General features: G+C 40.7%; 1 protein-coding gene and 1 long non-coding RNA gene across 3 annotated transcripts in view; one reads left to right on the top strand and one right to left on the bottom strand.

Annotated features, from left to right (window-relative positions):
- The window catches only part of LOC110834879 (uncharacterized), a 126,772-nt gene that overhangs the window by 23,845 nt on the left and 79,875 nt on the right, over positions 1-23,052 (top strand). The window contains exon 2 of the long non-coding RNA XR_015532709.1: positions 7,074-7,133. This is a non-coding gene — a long non-coding RNA (uncharacterized LOC110834879). The remainder of the gene's footprint in view (positions 1-7,073; positions 7,134-23,052) is intronic.
- The window catches only part of LOC110834863 (uncharacterized), a 104,760-nt gene continuing 82,931 nt past the window's right edge, over positions 1,224-23,052 (bottom strand). The window contains exons 3-4 of one of the 2 annotated variants that reach the window (XM_022074473.2): positions 15,562-15,693; positions 1,224-14,690 (exon numbers count right to left, since the gene is read on the bottom strand). In XM_022074473.2, the coding sequence (XP_021930165.2) occupies positions 11,155-14,690; positions 15,562-15,693 (3,668 nt within the window). In that variant the 3' untranslated portion in view covers positions 1,224-11,154. The remainder of the gene's footprint in view (positions 14,691-15,561; positions 15,694-23,052) is intronic. The other variant, XM_087340905.1, reaches the window with a different exon arrangement.

The following is a 23,052-nucleotide window of genomic DNA, read 5'->3' as shown; positions in this document are numbered from 1 at the left end:
GGAAGAACACAGTTGAAGGTATGTAATAACAGGTTTCTGAGAGAATATTTTGACCTAAGAGGGAGGAAATAACAGGGAGATTTATAATTTTAGATCATCAGTATACTTTTCGAATTATTTAAGCGAATGGAGTCTTTGGATTACAGCCAGTGCAGAAAGGAATTCACCAGTCCGTCGATGTTTATGAAGCCGGTGAAGTGATATTTCACTACGTAACACTACGCTACGACGTATTAGTGGTGGCGGGATACCAACCCTCTGTTACCTCATTGCATAAGAATACTTACCATGCCGTACTTCAGTTTTAGATACAAAAAACTTTGGTCTGAATAGCTAACAAATTTGCAGGAGTTTGAACAAGGTGCGTTCTGAATCCAACTTCAGAGCTCTACCGCCGTGCCAACCTGCGCAGTGTTAGGAAGCCAACAAAATTTGTCCAGAGAAAGTGAAAGTCAAGATGTACATGTATATTTCTCTACGCATTGTTTTAATAGTATATCAGTTCACGCTTAAATTGACAGTTTTGCCATGAGAGGAGTGATATTTTAGTGTTACACGAGAATTAATGCAGTATAGCGACTATGGGATATTATAACCGTTAAGCTGACAAATTTGGATTTAATCCAGTGCTTCATGCGCGTTACTTCTTTCATGGGCTTATGTCACCGAAAATTCATTAGCTTTTGCCATCTTAATTTTCGTATATCCGCTCTTTTATTTCAGGATCAGTGTCAGTATCTTATCCACGGCCACGGTAGAACTTGCCGTTCTGGTTCACTAAGTTGCGTTTAGTGACTCGCCCCCACCGTTTTGACTCCGGGAATCATGGAAAAATACATCTCGTGGTGTATTACTTGGAAAACCCACGGGCATATTATACGTTTTCCGTTTTCGACACATGTAGCGATTCGCAGGAACGTAACTCCCGTGTATAATGAGAGCCATCTTTACTACAGTGTAATACACACAGAAATTTTTAATTAATTGTTTATAATTATGCACGTATTATACTGAAATTCCCATTTATTGTTAATGTCATTGTTATAAAGCTATTTGTACTGAGCAAATACAAGGGAAAATTTATTCATTGGGCATTTTCCAAATGTCTTTCTCTATGTTTTGTAAGAAACACAAGCACAGATCTGTCCGTCTGGCTTGCTGAGTTGTCACCATCGGTGGAAAATTAATGAGGATGTGATAAGGATTGCAAGAAAAAGCATATCGAGGAAGACATAAATATTATATTTGAGGCTACGACGTTCAATCCCCTCATGTATAACAATCAAGTTTTAAAAAAAGAAGTATGGCGGTGGGGCGTGTTACAATGCCATACATTTCTTTACTCACTTCGATTATACATTTTTCAAAAACTAAAACTTTAATTTTCTTTCTTTCATCATCAACATTATATTTCTAAAACTGAGTTCTTTAGGGCTGAGCGGTAGTATGGTCACAGTCGATTGTTTAAACGATGTTGATATTTTGCAGAAAGAAACAATAATGTAAGCAGTACAATATCGATATACATTCCAATCAGCCTTATAGACAAAATAACAGTTATTGATAAGTATTGATTTTACATCAACTGGCCCTTACATTTTATTTTATTAATACTTCCTCTTCTACTTTCAGCTACATTAAGTCTACATCTGAACTGCAAAATTATGACGCGACAGTAAATTAATTGAATGTAACGTTGTTGTGACATTTTCTATTTTCCACATGATGCACATTCGACAAGAGTTCAGTGCACTGATGTAGTGCAGCAGTGAAATTACGGGTCAGACAGGATGTTTAAAATTTCAGTTCCCTTCAGAACTACATTTTATATCTATTTTGGTACTGAACATAACCTGGCTTACAATTGCGGTACCCACGCGATGAATAATTTAAAGTGGATGTCTGTGTAGTTTCCTTGGAGAGGGAATTACATTTGTATACCTCACATCTCACTGGTTTTGGCTGCCTTGTGTTTATATTATACTGAGCCCTGGAAATGTCGTTTAGTTTATAACATCATACGACAGACAAGGGCCAAAGACCCAACACTCCACATCACATGAAAATAGTCTTAAAGAATGCGAAGTAGATGAAGCTATCTCAGAATAGGTTCCGGTGTCAGTTTATACTGAAATTTCCAGTCCCGTAGCAACAAGTAATGTTTTCAATAAATAAATGTCTATTGGTTTTGATATGTATGGATCCACTGCAGTTATCAAACTGCTCGTTTTAAACATTATTTTATTTGCAAGCATAATTTAAGCGAGCGGTGCCGAATCTTGTCACGTGATATCCAAACTGTAAGTAACGTTATGTGCAGAACTTACTGGCGAATAATTTAAGATATCTGACAGATTAGAAATTCGAAATTTATCATATATAAAACAATGTGGATTCTGGCATAAATGTGTAATCTTGTTCCATCTGAGTTGATGCAGTACAATGAATTTGAAACATAATCCATCTGTCTTTTAACTAAAAAACATTCCAATGAGTATTTCGGAGTTGTAATGGCCACATATGCCTTTCAGAGAGAGAGAGAGAGAGAGCTACGGTCTGAAATGCACAGACATTTTACGTATTTCAGCTTCATGCACAACGCGAGCAGATTAAAACGGCTCTACGAAACAGCTGATAGTTCGTCCTCGTTCTGCAGCAATTTAGCTTTTATTTCTGCGTGTTTTTAAAAGCTTTACAGAATATGATTTGCAATCCGTGACACCGTGCCTTGTAATATGGAATTTGTTTTCGTTGTATTGGTTTTCCTTTTTTAAAAAATGAAATTACATTTACGTTTGATTGCAGTGGCGTTTCTAGGGTGCTGCATTAGTCACTGCATGTAAGTTATAGATGGAAGGGCATCATAATTGAATACTGCATCCAATGAAGAACATCTGTTAGTATGAATGAAACTATACGAAGCAGAATATTACAAGTATTTATTTAACTACGAAGAAGTTAGTTTCTGACATATTTTATATATAGTCAGTGAAAATATTATATTTATCCTAAATTACTTTTGTGCGTTAACCTCTAACATACAGTTTTCGGGTTCAATTGTGAATACTGCTCATAGAAGTAATATAAGAGCTTTAGGATAGAATACTTGAGCTGGCGAACTTAATTGCCGTTTTATTCTTAAAAGAACCCAAACTAAATAATCTTGCAGCCACACGTTCTGACTCTAGTGAAAGTCTTGTGTGACAGCAATCAAACTTGATCCGATACAGCTCCGTCTTTAAAATGATTGTCTAAACTACCTGGGTTTGATTATCGACAGGGGAATGGATTTCTTTTTCACCACGTCCATACTGGATTCAGGATAAACCGAGTCTCCTGTATAGTGAACTACAGGGATAAAGCGGACAAAACGTGAAACTGGAAACTCAACTTTTATCTAGTGCCGAAGTCTAGTTTGGATGAAGCTTCTAGACGTTAATTCCTTAGTACTTAGTCACAGGGACAAATTTACTGACGTAACAACCACAAATTGTTTTCAAAAAAGATTGTTACGTCTTTCCTTTCAATTAACACTTGAAAAAACGAAAGTGAATTCTGACAGCGAAGCGATTTAAATGTAGAATTTATAGCATGGGAGTCATGTTTCAAGTTGTTCTGATATGTAAACTGTGTAGTGTGGTGTTATCTGCAAGTACGTCTACCTGAGAGCTGCCTAATACCAGATGGCCCATATTTTGTTTAGCATATTTGTGCTCCGTGTTTATATATTCTGACGAAGGCCAGTGGTGATCATCGATCCTGTGAGGGCGCTGAAGTTCCTGGATAATAATTAGAATTGTGAGTTCGCATAGAAGAATTTAGATTATTATTATAATCATTAACCTTGGTTGGAATATATACGCTGCAATTCTAAATACACCACCAGCTTTTGTGAAGCCAGTTATGGACCGGTTGATGCGATTTTAGACGAATTATAAAAACTATGATTTAAAAATTATTTAATTTCCACTGTATTTTACTATTCCTTGGATAATATCATAAGCTACTTTATGAAAAGGAAATTCCCGCTTTAAGAAATTGTCTTTATGGTTTAAATTTTAATTTTAATTTGTGGAGGTATTATCTTGTTGACATCGCCAAAATTAAGGTGACTGTCTTTTGTGATGCTCTACCATGTAGTCTCGTAGGAACTGACCAATGTTTTGAATGTGCTTGCTGCTTCTATCATCAGGGCGATGAGTTATCGCATATCTGAAATATCGGTCAGTTTCTACGAGACTAACCGCATCTCAGAATACAGCCGTCTTCATATTATCCGTCGTTATAACTTCAAATATCACTCTTCAAAATTAGGTTAGTCTTATATAATGTAATTATTCTGACTGAGGTTGCAGATTTAAGAGGAAATGGGGTCTCCATTTCGCCACAATACTTCTACAGTCATTTTGAGGAGAAACGACTTTACATTCGTCAATAGCCTATATTCCTTAGGACATAGGTTCATCTGCGAACAGCGAGACCCTTCTATTTCATACTAATGAACTCGATTCTTTTATTAACTTACTTCAGTAATATGTTGATCATTTTCCACTGTCTGAGACATGTAAATTTATCTCAGACTATGGGCAATGCCCATCATGTTTGTGTAATGAATATTGCCATAAAACATTAGAGAGAAAACGTGTTTCTGTTATGTATTTCCTATAGACAGTTGACTAGAACCTTCTTTTTGTGATGTTAAAGTTTAACAGCATGTGCTTGATAAGGTGTAGCGGTCCACTGTTTGGAATGTACGTTTCAAGGGGTCTGGATGCCATAACAAGGCAAAAGATGTACGTGCTACGAGGATATTTCTTTGACGGACAAGAAGTTCGTCATTATACCTTTTTATAACAGGAAAGAAACCTGAAATAGAACCGCCACTGCAACAAGCAATTCACATTAAAATTTGGAAGAGGAAGCCGGAGAAATCATGTGGGCCGTTGTGTGTTACCATAGCAACTCCGCCACACTCCACTCCGTGAAAGACAAGTGACACTGCGGCGACATGTCAGCCAACTCCATACACATGATACCAATCACATGTCATATTTTTAGACACGGCAACCAATCACATGCGCTCCAGTCAAATGGGAACCTATCATGTAGAATCATACAGCGACCAATCACGTAAAATCTATTCATATAATAACAATGCTATGTCAACTGTATTGTTATGTATGGTCGTATGTGTGTTAAAGAAGAAGAAATTAGTTATCAGCTGACAACCAATCACATGATTAATCCACACAAGAGACAAATAATTGCACACAAACAACGACCAATCGTATGATTTCTGTCCAACATAACCATCAATGGCACTAGTTACATGTCAATTTATGACCAATCATACGAGGCCTATTCTAAATAAAATAACCAATTTTTATGAGACATGGAAACCAGTTCCTTAATACTAGTAAAATTAATCTGCTTCCATCATGGGCACCAACTACGCGGGTGTGGTGGGGGTCGGACACCTGAACGGTTTCAGGGAAAGCTGAACACGCCCTGAACTTCCCTTACCTTCATTTTAACTTTTTACCCGTTTCCCCCTTAATTATTCTGGTAATAAACTTGAGTAGGTAGTAATTTGAGACTATAGTTTTTGTTGTTGGACGTTTATACTTTCCCCGTCTCCTTATTTTTGATAGTGGAGCCGGTTGGGTTGCGTGTGTTCAGTTTTGTTTTGACTAACGAGATTATCGGAACTCAAGAGCGGCAGGGGCGAATTCCTTGTTTTGTTCTTGGCACAGACTCTGTAGCCAGTTGCGTTTTGAATCATTTCAAATTGTCTGAAGGGATTATTTGAAATACAGACCTGGGAACCCCCTGAAATTTTCAAAAGTTGGCGCCCTTGACTTCCATGCAGGCGAGCAAACGCTGTAACAACGAATCATATGGACTCTTAAGACGAAAACGTGTAAAGTGAGGTATAAACTTATAAAAAAACGCTATAAACAAATTGTCACTCTGATACCTGTACACTGCCTGGGTTATGCTCTCGTTTTGAAGTACTCATACTAGAAAATTGTCATAAATCTAAATCCTGCGCCTGATTAGTCAACAACACTGCGAACCTACTTCCCTCACTAATATAATTCTATAATCAACATAAGAGCAATGTTAAATTGAATGAAAATCTGTGTTCCTGACAAGATCTGTTCTCAATTCGAACAAAAAATATTGCAGAAATTATTTTTTTATAACTGATCTGAGACACTTGTGCACACACCAGGTACGTGAAGTTTGTATCTCGGTAGAACGTTTGTCCTTTGCGATGGCAGACGACGTTACGTGACAGTTTCAATTGTTCGTGGAAATGATGGCACTACATCCATTGATTTAGCCGCCTTACCAGTCATTTAGGGTGTTTATACCGCGAACAGGTTAGCAAGGCTGTGTCCCACAGCTGAAGCCATCCAACCAACAAAGAAGCTAAGTCAGGGCAGGGTTTTGCGCGAGCTCATAGCTGAAACTGTTAGTGTGTAACTGGGGATATGCTTACGCTAACGGTTTTTTTTATTTTTGCCTTGGAACATTCAAACTAGGGGTTATTCCTCTTGGTCGGAGGTGATCTCATCAGGCAACGTTTCCTTTATGAATAGGAACTTTGGTTGGATGTCTGGGAGTTGAACCCAGAAGGGTTGGAATCGCTTTGACTGAAGGTTTGACTTCGGGGGCTGGGGGGAGGGGTTGCTGAATGCAGTACCCCTTTTTAGTTATACCCTTCAATTTGCCTTATAAATGAGTAAAAGCAAAGAAACATCAGTCAGCTGAAGCCGAAGCGCATCTAAATATTTAAATATTCAGTCCTTACGTCAAAGAAAACAACCCATAACTATTACAAAGATCAGTGTGTTAATATTGTTTATGGAAATAATCTCTGTTTACTCTGAGAATCATATGAAACCAATAAATTCCCTTAGTAGGAAAACGCAGAATTATTTGTTTGTTAATGGAGGCGGTACATAGTTTACATTAGTTTTTTTAAAGATTAGCTATGTTTTTAGAGTTGAAGCGAAATGTCGTGAAATATGTCCTGCTTATATAGACTCTTTTTATAATCTTTCCAGGAACGCGACATCAGTGTTTAAGCTGAGAACGCAAAAGAATGGTTCCCCTTCTACAGTGCGGTAAGTCACGTGCAAGTCCTTTCCATCTTATTTAAGAGTCGTGTATTCGTGAGAATTATTGGTGGGTGTTTTGAATTGTCATTTTATGGAGACCAGAAGATTTTTTTCCGATTCACGGCGATTATCAGCATATACGTTAGTTTACCTGCCAAATAATTATACCACTAATCACACGTCAGTGGGAAAAACAAGACGTTCATTAACACCCCATTTATAAATATATTTTATTAAGGAAAAGCTATGGTAAATACATGAACTAAAACTCATATAACTTCGTGATGGAATCAGGTCTCAGATAATCAAGCAGTCTTGGTATGTTGAGTATTTTCTATAAATTTACGTCTTTTACTGTAGACCCTGTCGTTCCGTCAGTAATTTTGTTGTATTTCGTCCATTCACTGTATTAATTTTTGTTTGTCACGAGAAGTGCCTTAAATACGTGGTTTTTAAAAAAGGTGACTTTTGGTATATAAAATTTTTCTGTTGAACATATTGACTAGTGGTGTACAAATGTAAGCACGAAGACCGAGGAACTACGGATAAAAACGTTCGTTGTCCTTCAGAACACATTTACTCCACGAGACTTTATGATGGGTGTTTCTGTTACTTAGCTATCAGAAGACTCTTATATATAGAGTAAAATGTCAGTACATACAGCCACTTTATGTGATTGCAGATTTAACTGGATTATCTGTACATCTTCCCTCCTTCCTTCCTTAAAGCAGAGATTTTTTTACTGACGTCAAAATTAACTGGTTGGACGCTTCGTACTAAATTACCAAGCGCCTATTCGTAGTTGAATGTGCAGTTCAAAGCGCATGTTTCAGCCGTTTTATGGCCTCAGGAAATACATATGTGAATACATGATTTGAAACCGTTTGAATGCGTAGTTGAAGTAAGAGTTAGTGTCATGATTTCGAATGCTTGTTACTTCATATGATTCGTTGCTACTAACGCATAAAATAATTAGATGCATCTGCAATTAATGTTACAGTTCTTTGTATGTTTAGTAATTCCATGTTATGCCATTGATACGTAGTCTGCATTGCTACGCTGGACTTCATACAGGAAACACAGGATTTATACTTTCTGGATCATGTGATCACGCCGAGAACAAATTAATCACGAACTAATAGTGACGTCTACTTTAAGAACTTTGGTTAGTTTGTTTTGGCACCATTATCTATGTGACACAATGAGACTGATACGCCACTAATACTTGCTCCAGAGGTTCTTTTAAAACAGACCACAGAGAATAAGACGTATCAACGATAAGATTGCGACACAAAGGCTGGTACCCATTTTTCTTAATGAACATTTGCAAGGCGTGAGCCTTAAAGTGACTTACTTTCGGATTACTTTAGGAAATTTATAGACATTGAATGAGATTCACTTGTCGTTCAGTGTTGAGGTATTTGATTTCATAACATGTAAGAAATGCTTTGTGTTATATATTTTTTTGCAGTATCAATCTTAGAGCTGATATATGACAGAATGATTATGTGATTCTAGCTTACTCAAGACCAGTAAGCTAGATTTTGATTTGAGCGAAAAATATTTCGTCGCCTCGGTGAATTTTCAACTCGGCGAGCTGCCTGGCCACAAATGAACTATATCATAAGTATTATGCCACAGCTAATATCCCCTTTCCACCTGAACGCACAGTTACATTATAGGGGATGGATATTGAAGAAAATTAGGAAGCCCGATGGGGAGATGAGAACTAGGAAGGTAGGGAAAAGAATAACCAGATAGAAGAAAATGAGAAGGTAATCAAAGAAAAAAATATTGTGTAAAATTGTTCTTTTGGGCTTTGTAAATTGTCCAGGTGTTCTTAAAACCACACATTTTCGGAAGTTGGTTCTATCTAAACTGTTGTATTCCCTGGTTGAGCTAGTCTTTCACATTCATTTGATGTCAATATATTCTCCCTCTAGCCTAGTGGGTGAGTCAAAAGTAAACAGTTAATGCATGTAATTTTGAGAGCCAGCCTTAGTTTTGCAGTATTACGATAATTTGTTAATCTCGTGTGACCTGTCTCACCAATCAGTAGTTCACAACTGGGATTTTTGTGGTAAGAAAAATAGGAATACTTTTCTTACTGTGAACCTCTGTGAGCGAGTGTTGATTTTACACTTACATGGACATAACAATATCGGTAACATTACCAACAATAACATAGATTATATATACACACCCAGACACAGTAGTCATATATGGAAAATTGAAAGCACATTTTTGTTGTATCATTATTATAATATATAATACTATTAATATTTGTTATATTAATAATAACATTGTTATTTGGTATTCGCTCAGTATCCGTACAGTCGAACCAAAAGTTGGTGACAGTGACAAGACTATTTTGAAAGTGTCCTGTCTGAAAACTTGAACATATCTCTCGGTGTTTGTCCAACATCTGGCAGGTACTGTACGCACTGCTTTTGTTTAAAACCTACAACTAGTTAAATTATTACGTGACCCCAATGCACGAGAATTGTCAATTTTTGTTTTACCCTTGCGTTTATTATCGCGTTCAGATACGCATTCTCTTTGAAATGGTCCTATACTGGAATCGTTCTATAGAAATACATTTAATATCATTTCTTGTTTAAATATATTCATGTAAATAATTATATTTTTATATATATATATGCTGTTTCAATATGTGACACGACATTGTAATTTATATACATAATAGTTTTATATTGGGTGGGGGAGGTTTGAGTGTGGGAGTGATTTTTGAAAGACATGAAGTTACAGACAAGAAAAGGCTAAACTCCCCTCTTCTGCTCTAGTTGAAGCTATAGGCTATTTGTCATCTTTACACAGTTGTGAAAGATGACGCCACTACATTTTGTATCTTTGGCATTATGTTGAAAATTAATAATTATATCGAAACCTATACGCAAGAATGTTTTCGTCTCCGTTCCTCAATGCCTCTTCTTGCACACTGATTGTTTTCACGTAAGGTAAAAGGATGAGAGTTTTAAGTTTGCAAATTTGTGACGAAAATATTGATATCGGTGCTGTAGTTACAATCCTGATTGTTGTAGCTTGTTAAAACATGCATTTCTTACAATTTTTGTACCGAACATGATCTTCGGTTTTATGAAAGAATTCTGATATAACTCTTATGAGTTAATGGCGTTTATCCTACATCTGTAGACTGAATGATTTTGATTTCTGAAGACGATATTCCTCCACGTTAGCAACACCACTCTTAATCAAGTACATGCCAATCGAGGAAGATGTGTGACTTGTCACACTGGGTTGTTAATAATATGAGGTCGGATTACTTATAAAATAACAAAACAATTGGTGGACGAGTTTAACTTAATCGTGACATGGCATGTAACGTGATGGTTTTATAAAACATTGAATAGTTTGTCCACTTCTACACGCGGCATAAAATAGTATAACCGTAATAATCCATTCAGTTAAAAAAAGATGCAAAGAGAAATTGTCATAAAGAACTTTCACACCGATACAATAAAAGCGCAACTTCACAGTATAAAGTCTTTATCCGCATTAGTTGCCATGTAATTACGCCTCCTTGATGATTAATTTGATACAGGTTGACAAATCTTGCTTTGCTAATTTTTTCAGATTTAATACAAAAGGGTGAAGTTATGTTTCATAAGAGCAACTTGGTTTCTGAACTGGTTTTGCATGTACCGTGTAATGGTTCCTCCCACATTTAACTTCTGTGTCTCATAGACCGTATGTTTCATGTTCCAAAGTTTCCATTTGTACAGTTACTTGCCCATGTGTAATTTGTTTCGATGTACTGGGATTTAAATATCCTGAGGCAGAATGAATATGATTTTCTGAACACTGCCCAGCCGCGACTCCTCATAACCTGTTTAGGCCTTTCTTGTGAGTTGTCGCCATGCTGCACTGTGTTATCACTTGTTCTGGTTCTGGAGACTCCAGTTCTCATCGCCAGGACTTACTGCTCCATGGTGCTACAGGAGCTCCAGTAGAAACAGGCATGACTATATTCGTTGTTCTGCCCCTGTCAGACGTTCATAGCGTAGTATACAGACGCGGTTGCAGCATTGTTGTCTGGAACAGCAGCACTTGTTGCTGGAGGCTGGCCCTGATACATTGCGTCCTGTGGGAAGCTAGGTGAGCAGCTGGCTGCACCTTCTGGAACTCCCCTCTCCCCGCTAGCTGCAGTTGTCCTGGTCGGGGAACCCGCATTGAAAGGGACTGGCGCGGCAACCACAGCAGCAGGTACGGGGGAAGTCACCATCTTGCCGGAGCTGTAATTGGGCTGCTTCGTTTCGGGGTATACCCTACCGCCAGCGGACGACTGAGGCGGCTTTAGACCATCACCTACATAAGGCCTGGAGCTGGGCATCGAACCTGGCGACAATGCCTGTGGAGCGCTGTTGGAATCGGGGATGTATTGCATGGGGCCGCGGCCCTGTTGAGGCGAACCAGAGAGCTGGGCAGCAGACTGTGGGAGGTATTGCCGCATGTAGGCGCCATTCGGGTAATACCTCGCATTAGGAGGCACTTGGTACAGCGAACCAATCGAACCTGACAGGGCCGGTGTCTGCGTTCCGCGCGCGACCACATACTGTGGCCTTGTGGCAAGTAATGGGGAGCCCCTTTGGGGACTCTCATTGCCACTGCGGGTCAGCAAATGCACTTGAACTGGGGTACCGCTAGGGTAAGGCACCCGGATGGTTTGCTGCTGTCCATGGCCCACCCTGATTACTGATGTCGTAAGAGGACTTGATCGCGTGGAAGACGAGGCTTGCGGGTGAGCAGTGATGCTGTAGTGAGGGTCTACAATTGCCGTAAGGTTCGGATCGTTGAACGTGGATAAATTGACAACGCCGGTACTGGGGTATCCCTGTGGAGGCTGATGGTGGTGGTGGTGGTGGTGGTGAAGCCCTACCGGAGATGTGGCAGACGCAACAGGCGATATCCTCATTTGCACAACACCAGAAGGTGGGGTCATGCGGCGCCCATAAGTCATTAGATTGGAGGCGTTGCGGTCTAGACTTTGGAACCCACCTGGGTAGTGGTGGTACTGCCCTGGCGGGGGAGTGGAACCATCAGTTTGGATCACAGACGCCATGACATCGTTAGGGGTAGGGTAATTCCTGGAAACACCTGGTGGGGGTGGTGAGTTTGATGCCGCAGGATACTGGAGATGTTGTATGGGGGGTGTCCTCGTGCCCGGTTGCTGGTAGTCCGCACAGCCGCCACCTATCCTCATGATTTGCTGTTGGGTGGTCGAGGGACTGACTTGCTGCTGATAGGGGTACATCACCGGTTGCATGTACCGCCGGTCTTTCCTGTCTGTGGGCGACATAACCTGCAGGATTCCTGAAGGACTGTAGTTGCCATAAGGGGGGCCCAGTTCCTCCTGCAGTGGCGGCATTACTGCTGTTCCTCTCCCCAACGGCACACGTCGTCGAGGCATTCCACAGTTTTCACCCGTAGGAGAGCTCGACTGTTCGGGATGCTCCTGGTAGGGCCACGTGACATGACTGCGGGCCTGACACGCCAGAAGTGCAGGAGGCTGGAGCTGAGACTGCATTTGCTGCAGTATTTCTGTGGTAGATCCGAACCGGGGCTTTATCCCACGAACAGAAGGCCGTCGGTTGAAGCCGTAGTCGTCGTGCTCGTCGTCGTCGTTGTTGTTGGTGTCGTTGTAACGCTTCTTAATGCGTTCTATGCGCCCCGCGTCCTGCTCGACGAATAGCGCCAGCTCATCTACGGGAGTGGAAGATGACAGTGACGTAGGGACGGCATCTTCTGCCCCGCCCCCACCTGGTGTTCCGGCTACCACGTCTGGCTGTGGGGCACCAACCTTCTGGTCGTCGTTTACTAGTACCTCGTCAATATCATCAAGGCTGTACTCCTCCCCTCCAGTCATTGTACTACAACTAGCAACCGACATCCTGTCCCCCGGTATAGCAACGGACAGTGGTGACGTCACGACTACCTGCTGATGATAATAGTCGTCGCCACCATTCTCACCTTCAGCGTCATCTTGATCCCCTTGTGCAGATCCAGACGTGACACACGCTGCTAATGGCGCTAAGGTCGACAAGAACTGTTTTCTGGCTTCTGACGTCACGCTCGCACGCGACACAGCGCACTTTGGACCCACAAAGTGACTTTGTTTATGCTGATCACCAGGGCTTGTGGCCGGTGCAGGGAGACCATTACCAAGGTCCAGAGGTACTCCTTGATGATGGTGTTGGTGATATGGTTGTCCACTCCAGTCCGTATGAGCGGCCGTGTCGTCGGATGTTGCGTTGGTCTTTCGCGCGAAGAGGTCCGTCAACTTTTTGTATGTGGAGGAACTAGTCGACGATGAGGACGTAACAGAAGCAGATGAGGGGGATGTCGCCTTGTCGGCAGTACTCCTTGAGGTGATATATTCTTGCATCGCTCTCGCGGACGAATCTGTGGGCATCGGTTTACGTGTCTCCTCCCCCTGAGGACTTGCTCTTGGTGGGATAGCCGTGTCATCTTCGTACACTTCCCCGGCCTCTCCAATTTGTTCATCCGCAGTGCCCACTTCCTCGTTTTGCTCATTTTCGTCATCGTCCAAATCACAGGTGAGCCTTCGTATCCGCTCCTCGAGGGAGTCTTCCTCATTCTGTTGTATCCTTGTTTTCGCCGCACCGCCACGCAAGCGGTATTTGTTGCCAGGTTCGTATCGCAGCAAGTTACGCCTCAAAATGTTTCTCTCGATGGTTCTGCGTATCTGTGACCTCGAGCTGTCATCGTCGGTGTCGCTTGTTACAAGAAGCGACTGGCTGTTGCCGTGTTGGCCCTGAGGGCTCCCGCAAGCACCGTAAAACTCGGCCAGCTTCGTCCTTTTAGCTTCTTCAAACATTTTCAGGGAATCGGCCGTAACAACAAACTGGTGCTGGCCGCCAGGTACCACTGTTTCGATTTGTTTGCCACTGTCCGCACCTTCTATCGTGTCTTGAGAAACTGGTTGTTCGTCAGATGTTGATCGGTTATGTAGTAGGAAGTTTGACGGCACAGGAAAGAGTTGTCTCACTGCTGAATTCGGTCGCTGTAAACTGTTGGCTACTAGTACGTGGTGCTGTCCCAACTTGAAGGTGAGAGTAAGCTCTGTGCAGTCTGGCGATGATGCATCCTCCACACGCACCTCATCGGCGATGCGATTCTGGGTGGAGGTCGGTGCCGCCTCCTCTGCTGGCTGCGGAGTTGCAGCCTCCTGATCTTTGATCTCGGCTTCCTGATCCGAGTGATCCAGTTGTTCGGCTTGTTTTCCGCCGTCTTGTTTCTCGTAGAAGCGCACGGACCTCTTGTCGACCTCGTCGGACGGCTCGTCTGCCTCGCTCAGCGACGTCTGAGGAGACTCGCTAGTCTTCCAGAGCTTTCCTCCTTTAAGAATGCCACTTATATTGCTGTCAGTGTCGGGAGGCGGCGACCGTGTCCTGCGGGGTCCATGGTCCGCCTCTCGTACGATGCGCCTCTCCGTGACCGTGGTCATGGTTATGGTCTCCACGATGTAGCGCTGCTGCTGTTGAGACAGAAATCTTCCCGCTTCTGAAACACAGTGATTTTGTATCATTAATAAACTTGTGTTTGTGAGTGGTAAAATGTATCCCCTCTGGTTTGACCTCTAGTCCACCTCGGTCTGGTATCCCAGGAAGAGAACATGTTAGGTACTCGTTGCTGACATTGCGAGCAGAAGTATCTAATTTAGTTTGAGATAATAGTGTCTTTCGCTATACTGTAGTGCCTTGGCACATAATTATTTAGAGAATTCTTGGACTTAGATTTGCCACCACTGATTTACACACAATAAAGTGTTTTCAACCTTTCAGCCCAATTTTTGAGTCATAAATGACACATAGACTATCGAGTTGCAAACTATAATTCCATAATCCTGATCATGTGAGTACAATATATAAGTTAAATTCAGTAGCAGCAATTCCCTTCAAATTTTAAATTGTTCTTTTCTGGTCTGTGAAACAGTATTAATCTTGTAGCTGGTTACCGACATTTCAGATGATTGTATTGCCTCCATGTACCCTGAGGATAGAGGCAGTATGTTTTACAGAAACGTTGACAATCATCAACAATAATACACGTTGCCCACAGCCGAGAAAATACAACGTGAACTCTGAATGAGGTGAAAAACCGATAGCCCGAGAAGATCATTGTTAGTCGCTGTGAAAACTCTAAGTAGTCTAAGTATGTATGTTGTAATCAATAGCAGCGTTAACATTTTTACGAGTGTCAACCTGAGGATGATCGTGTGCCGGTCGCCGAAACATGCCGTGGGAGTGTAAAATGCAGGACGTAACAAAAAGAAAGTTAGTAGAGTGTAGTAAGATAAAAATATTTATGAATATAAATGTTTGTTTTTCCCGCTTGAGTATAACAATGCAAAAAACAAAGGTTGCGCTCCAACCTGCAGAGGTCGTATGGGAAACCGCCGGGTCTGCGCCGCGGACCGCAACGTCAGTCACAGGAGGAATCTTCCCAAGTTCCGATGTCGTGACGTCATTGTCGGATCGAGCTTCTGCTTTGACGTCTGCGTCTCCTGAAACAAGGAAATTCTTTCCTTTGAGAATCGGCCTGATTTCCCGATCCACAGAATTAGAAATTTTCATTTTCCTTTTTATTTTGTGTATTGAGGATAGGAGGTCGATTTATAAAGTGCAAATGATGGGGGACAACCTGTCGGAGGCTGGATAAACTATGCTGCATCATGACCTTTCTACGAAAAAGTCTCAAAGCTGTCTGACGTTCAAGAACAGACTGCTCAGAAAAATAAACATATTAGCACAGTGCCCGCAGTGATACTGCAGCAAAATTCGTCAAATGCTTACACATTCGCCAGTCTTTATTGCCCGAAAGCTTATCATAGACCTGATTATTCGGTACGTATGGTGGAATATCATAGAGAGAAATTAACCCTAAACCCAACATATGTACCGGGACTCGAAGCCAGAACAATTTTCTGGCTTGTGCCCTTAGTTCCGTCATTTCCTTAAACGGACGAGAAGTGAAATGTGTGTGTGTGTATTTATTTATTCTCCAGTTGATATTGATTTTAATGATGTGAACCATGCGTGACAAATTATGGAATATATACTGATAATTATTATTTATTCCGGAGTTCTATTTTCGTTCATCTGGCTCTTTTTCTGTAATATGAATACCTTCAATGTTATTTTAAAATTTGTTCTGAATATTTCGTTCAATAAATGGAAAAAGTTTGTTCAAAATTATTGTAATCGTAACATATTTTCCCGGCTACCTAAATATTAACAAATTCCATTTTCTAAACAGCATACAAATAACGCTAACTTTTGGTTTTGTTAGATTGTTAGTAAGTTGAACATCTATTATGTTTAATGAACGAATGATTTAATACCGTTACCAAGCAGAGTATCTAACACAAATTTCAGATTAGTAGTCCGACACTGTGAACAACAAAAGAAATTAAATTTGAACATGCTTATAGGAATATAGTCTTAAGTGGCGCATTTAATCTTATCAAGTGCATGTGCATTGATCTAGTTCACTTTATGGTACTGCTTCATTTAATGTGTGGGTACGTGATCTGCGTTATGTCTAAACTGGGTTTCACGTTCTGCGAGAATCACTTCATCTATATTGTTGATCCAAACCTCCTATGAATCATTCATGAGTTTTGCCAATCCTCCCAGGAAGATACTGTCAGAAGACGCTTATGTCCGAACAGCTACTAATGGATCTGTACAAATGGAGCGAAACAGAAGCATAGGTATTAATGGATATGTACATCTTACAGCCCTCTGTCGTGGGAAGGAAACAAAAGGCAAAGGAATCACGTCCATGTTGTAAACATACGCCAAGCATCTGCGTTTCTTGTGGCACTACTCCAAACATTATTGTAATTAATTTCAAGTCCGTCGTTTTGAGTCTTTCTTGATAATTTCAATAGAGCAAGACGACACATATTTTTCAATGTGATTTCGTATACCACTTAGGCCTACACTTGTTGCTTATGTAAACCTAATGTTGCAAGACAACACAATGTACAGTCATCCGTTCTCCTCGTTTTTATTCGAATATTAACCATAACTAACTCCACATAGCATCGTCCAGATTGAGAAGCTATTCAAGAAATGTTTTGCCTTTTGTGGAATTCGAAGTTTGATTACCGGCTTCGCCAGACCCTGCCGCTGGTCCCTATCCTAAGCCAAATAAATTCAGTCCACACCCTGCAACCCGAGTTCTGTAAGATTTGATCTAAGATTATCCTCTGAGACAAGCAGAGATCTTTCAAGTAGTATGTTTCTTCACTTCAGGTTTCCCGACGAAAATTGGATATAGGCCCTCCTCCTTGATTTTAATCTCCCGATTAATATTTGGTGGAGAGCAGGCCTGTAGATGATGGTTGATGGTAAAGCGTGTGTATTTGAATAACTGCAAATTTTTTGTTCGAAGAACTGTGTTTGTGAAAACTTGTAAAAATTCGATTTGAGTTGTATGTAAATAAATTAGGTTTTATTATTCCCAGACAATGACCAAAATTAATTCACCAAACAACTTTTAGTGTCCCCCCCCAACCAGTGTCAGATTTCGTCAACACTGTGTTGTGTATTTTCAGAAATGAAATTGACTTGCACGAACTTGCAATCAGTTTTCGTCATATGCTCTTTATTGAAAGAACGCATAAAAGGGAGAAAAACATTGAATAGAAATACTGAACTACTTAGAAAGAGCTCCTGTAACAAATGGTACCGAAATCCGTCATACACGCTTGTAAAAACAAAGGCACAAGACGCTTATAGGCACACGGGATCTAAAAATGCCACATGCCTACAAGTAAAGTACTAACCTAAGTGGGCCTGTGTATTGTCCATTCTTTATAAAACATGATTTTAAAATCATGGCCCCAGCGTTGCAGTGTATAGTTGGATAATTCACGCCGCCCAGTACAGTTTCGTAATAAATAAATAATAAAAAAAAGAGCTCCAACACAAATACGCAACGTCTGTGATCTAACCGAAGTGGTAATTTGCTCTTATGGAAAAAAATTGAAATATACGACTAATCTGTACACGAAACAACGCTCTGAAAATGCATTTGGCTTCAACAGTTTTGCTCGCCACCAAACTTCTATTTTCTCAGGATTTTTACTTATAACAATTTGAACGAACGCTGTCGTTCGTAGTTTCCAAACACTTGCCTTTGCTGTGCGCATTACCAAATCAGTTTTAACCATTTTTAGCAACATGCGTTTCATATTATTATTAAGCCAAAATCTAAAAGGTCAAAACCAGTAAACTACGAATTAATAGGATTTAAGGTTCTTACGGCGTTGAGTACAAAGATGGCTGTCTTCTGGGTTGTAGCGCCAAGTACTTTAGTAGAAATATACCAACATTTAGAAATCGATTTCAATATCATCTATTCGAAGAAGAATGGCTATATTTTCACACAGTGTAAGAAAATGTACAGTAGAGTCCAGATTTTCCGACCTTAGGTTATCCGACATTCGGAACGCTCTATTTTATCAGGTCAACTCAGCATGTGACTAAATTAATAACGGCCTCCACCACGTACCGCTAAATACTAGTTGATTTTTCTTTTGATGCCATATTGTATTTTCGAAGATATTTTGTGTTATAAATTGAGTTATATTTGTATTTTCATTAGTGTTTTAAATTATCCAACCGAAATATTGAATACTGCTGCATCTTTATATTATATTTTTAGTGCAAGAAACTACGTATCAGAACAACGGGGAGAGGGAAACTGTTTTATACGTGTGCGATTATGAACCAAGTATCAGGAGAAATGTGGTTTACGAAACACGTATTTTACCGAGAGGCTCAATGGATTACGGTGATAAATAACTTGAAGTATTAAGGTGGATTCTGCAGTAAGTGTCTCGCAGAGCGTGTCTGGAGTGTTATTCGCTTATGACAGATTGGTAGGTAACTTAGTGTCGCTACATGAAATTGAGGTTATGTACTTTCAATCTGAACTTCGAACTGGAAAGGAAGAGAAAAATGGCAGATCTGTTTTATGGTTCTACCATGTATTCGCTTGGAGGAAATGGAGAAAAGATTGAACATTTCTGTCAGTATAGCCAACTTCTGTAATTTATCTACAGACTTCCGAAAAGAGACTTTTACGCTTTAACGAATAGTTAATTTTGCGACATGAACTTCATCGTAATAGCGAAAGAAAATATTGAATGTCTGAGATACGAAATAGGAACCTTTGAGACACAAGGCAAGGGCTGTACTAGTGAGTTATTCTACTGTTTTATCCAATTTTTAGTACGTAATTTGCACTCACGCCTTTGGGACGTGTGATTGTGTGCACATCATATGCCATAATAGTTGATAGTTTTGTTTCTTTGTCAGTAACCCGTTTCTATACCTGAGCATTTTACCATTCAGCAGACTTTCCTCAGGTGAGATAACGAAGTTTATGAATAGGGGTCTGGAGCAGAGAAAGAATTATTTCTGTTCTCACTAAAAGGCCGGAAGTTTTCCTTTCATATCAGCATCGCAACTCTTTTTAGCGCCCTTCATAAAAGAATGAGCAAACGTATTAACAAGAGGCAGTATCCATGCCAGAGAATTTTGTTAAAATTTGGTATGAACGAGTTCGTACAAATATCTCTTGAAACTTGTGTAGTTTCGAAATGTGTCTCGTAAACAAACAAAAGGAAACTCAAACTACGTCATGTGTATAAATGAGAAAACACATTATTAGGGGACGGAAGACACACATGAACATTCAAACTGTAATCGCCACTAGATCATTTCTGGTTGAAAATGTAATATTACCTTCTCCGGCCTGAACAAACTCGAATAAATCTTTCATATTGCCTACATTAAAAGTGCGCAAGAAATCCATCTCCTGACCCCATGTTCGTGTAAATGAGAATATTTTATCCACCTGTCGGGGTCACGTTTATTGATCGCCCTATAGCTGTTCATGTTGTGTTAAACTTCTTCTCGAACATACAGAGATAATCCGACGAATAAGCGAAACGATTTGTGCGGAATGAACGTCAGAAAGAAAGGCTCCTCTGTATGGGTCGATAAGAGACTGCGTCCCCATGGCAACCAACGGGCACCAGGCCAAGGTTGCACCCACTGCCCGGTCCCAAGCGATGATCGGCCTACACAGAACTACTGACCCGACGATGATACGTTGCTACATAATGTCCCGATGCCACGAAGATGATTCACTCCCTAAATCTGTGTGTGATGTAAATATGATTCTTTCATCAGCACGTAATTTTGATGCGGTTGGTATGTCCTTAGTTCCAGTGTCTGAATTATTGGAGTTGAAGCACCGAACAAGATTGGAAAGTTGTATTCTTTGGAGTATACTGACATTCAAAAGGTGTTCTTCACACCAGATTACATAGGTAATTGTTACACTAATATGATCCAAGACCGCTTTTCCGCAAGTGTGTTCCAACATTCTCGAGACTCGAGATTCTTGAGTCAAATCGTACATCCTTTGTAATCGGTTTAAGACACGTCCTAGTTATTAATAGCTCAGCCATTACTAACAACAATAATGATACGTTCTACATTTACGCTTGTTTGTTGTAGGCCTAAGGACGTATATCATCTATATTAATCCAAATTAACCACTTTAGGAGTAATTCAAATTACTGTAAATTTTGTGCTGAAATTCTCAGAAGCAGAAATATGGAAATATCCGTGCCGAGAGACGCAGAGATGACAAAATGGATTAATAAAAGTGATGTAGAAACAAGCAATGAAACAGATGAGTAACATTTGTTTTTATAGAAAAGGCAGGACAATTGAGAAAGAAAATAACGGCTTTCACTTCGATAAATAGCTTTTCTGTTCCATCAGAGCTTAATTCGCGGATATCTGTTCCGGTCCATATCATTGATCTCTGACCTGCGCCTATTTGAAGGCAACCCAAGTGACTGTGCGGTCTTACGGACAGCATAGTACTGTACTGGATGTAAATTAATAATCAGTTCCAGGGCATAAACGGATGGCACAGAAATAAGAAAGCGTGAATTTAATATTGATCATTACAGTTTATCCGTTACATTTAAGTGCTCGTTTACAAGGAAAAAACTCTGAAGCCCATATAAGTGCGAAGTGTGGCGTCGAGCAATTTCCTGTGCCAGCTTGACATATTACGCACAGCAGCCTACAGGTTGCCAGAGTTTTCAGAATTTGATTGGTAGGCCCACATTTATTTCATCAAATGCGGTAAAAATTAGTAGCAACTGTTCGCCGTAAACGTGCGTCTAGACCGATTGTGCTCGTGTGCCTCCGGAAATGTGGACGTTTTCACGAGCCCGAACCTAATCAGCGCAAAGAACCAGAGTCATGGGCTCAAGCGGTTCGTTACAGGGTCGGTAGAGCAGCTATCTGTATACACCGGCAACAGTCACCCCGAATCTCTACAGCAGGAACAGTGTGGATGCACCTTAAGAAATCAGCGAATTAATAAAATGCTACAGAGCGTTGGACTTCGCAGGCTGTATTGTACAGAGTAAGGACCTTTCGTTTTCAAAAAAGTTAAGTTTCTTGACTGCCTGAGAGCGAATTTCACCTTCTTAAAAGAAAAAATACCTTGCTGCGTGCAGTTGCTTAATGGTACCACGGTAAGTAAACAGGTCGGGCTTTGAGAAGAATAAAAATACTGGTCGTCGATGTTGTTCTGGATTGTGACGCCGTGTTGACTGGTTCGTAACTACCTGCGAGTCCGGACGGCGTCACACGTACCCCAGAAGAACAACATCTACATCTTCACTGTCGTGAGGACCTCAAATCCCACAACAGGACTGGTCGTCATAATACAGTTCCTGGACCGGGGGGGGGGGGGGGGAAGAGAGAGAGAGAGAGAGGAGAGAAGAGGAAAATTCTGTTTGTATCGAAATGTTCGGTGCCTCACTCTGTCCTGCCGGAAACTGAAGCCTGTCTCTTTCTGATAAACTCACCTCTCTACCGAGTCAGTAAACCCACTCTTTCGACTATCCATCTTGGTAAATCCGCTCCGGGAATCATTCTATTACCACGCTATACTCATCTTTCTTTTCGGGTCGGTACTATGGAATCTGCTTTACTAACCTGGAAGTCACTTGTTCGGAGATACGGTACAAAGAATAATTCTGTGACCTGCACTTGGCTGGTCTCATAGCAAACGCAGTTTAGTGTTAAAAGTTAATATGAAAGTATGCCGAACACAATGGGCTATATATGTTCCAGTTCTGATATATCACTCTATCTTTGGCCCACACCAATAAAGGAGCGGGAAAAGTTTTCTGTTCAATAACACGGCGGAAATATATCTGAACGAAAATGGGAAGATATGTTCAAATGCAAATGCTTTGTAGGTTATGTAAACTTGATGGAACGGGGTTAATGTGGATTTTTGTGGCCATAAAAAGTAAGTTTTGCAGTTTAGGAATGTCTGGAACAGCAAGATACCTATGAAGGTCTCTGTTACAGAGAGTCGTTCGATACTTTTTTTAAATGACCGTGAACTGGTAAAATTGTATCGGGCCCCTACAGGCTGTGAAAGCGACAAGAGAGTCCTTCGCTGCGAAGAGGGATGCTGGGGCAGCTCGGCCCTGACCTCGTGACGGAAGTGGGACAGTTTGTTTGCAGCTCGCTATTGATTCTCGTCTCGGTCTTCTGTCTTGATGTTCGCGGTAATTTGAAATTCCACCATGAAAAGCGTCGAGTTGCTATACATTGTGAAAGCAGACATCAGTAACGGAGTCTGCACGTCAGTATCACTTTGCTTCTGATCATGCGGTTTCTCTAACCGAATACGACGTACAAACTATCCAATCAAGAACATGTAAGGTTGCACCTCAGTGGGCATGATCCTTAGCTCATGGAGTCGTGGGTTCAAGTCCTCAGGTTGTGTTTGTTTTAAATGT

Source organism: Zootermopsis nevadensis, unplaced genomic scaffold, assembly GCF_977971745.1.
Source record: "Zootermopsis nevadensis isolate Lab colony 2312 unplaced genomic scaffold, Znev_1.0 Znev_ptg000061l, whole genome shotgun sequence".
Taxonomy (NCBI): domain Eukaryota; kingdom Metazoa; phylum Arthropoda; class Insecta; order Blattodea; family Termopsidae; genus Zootermopsis; species Zootermopsis nevadensis.
This window is presented reverse-complemented; position numbering and strand designations above follow the sequence as displayed.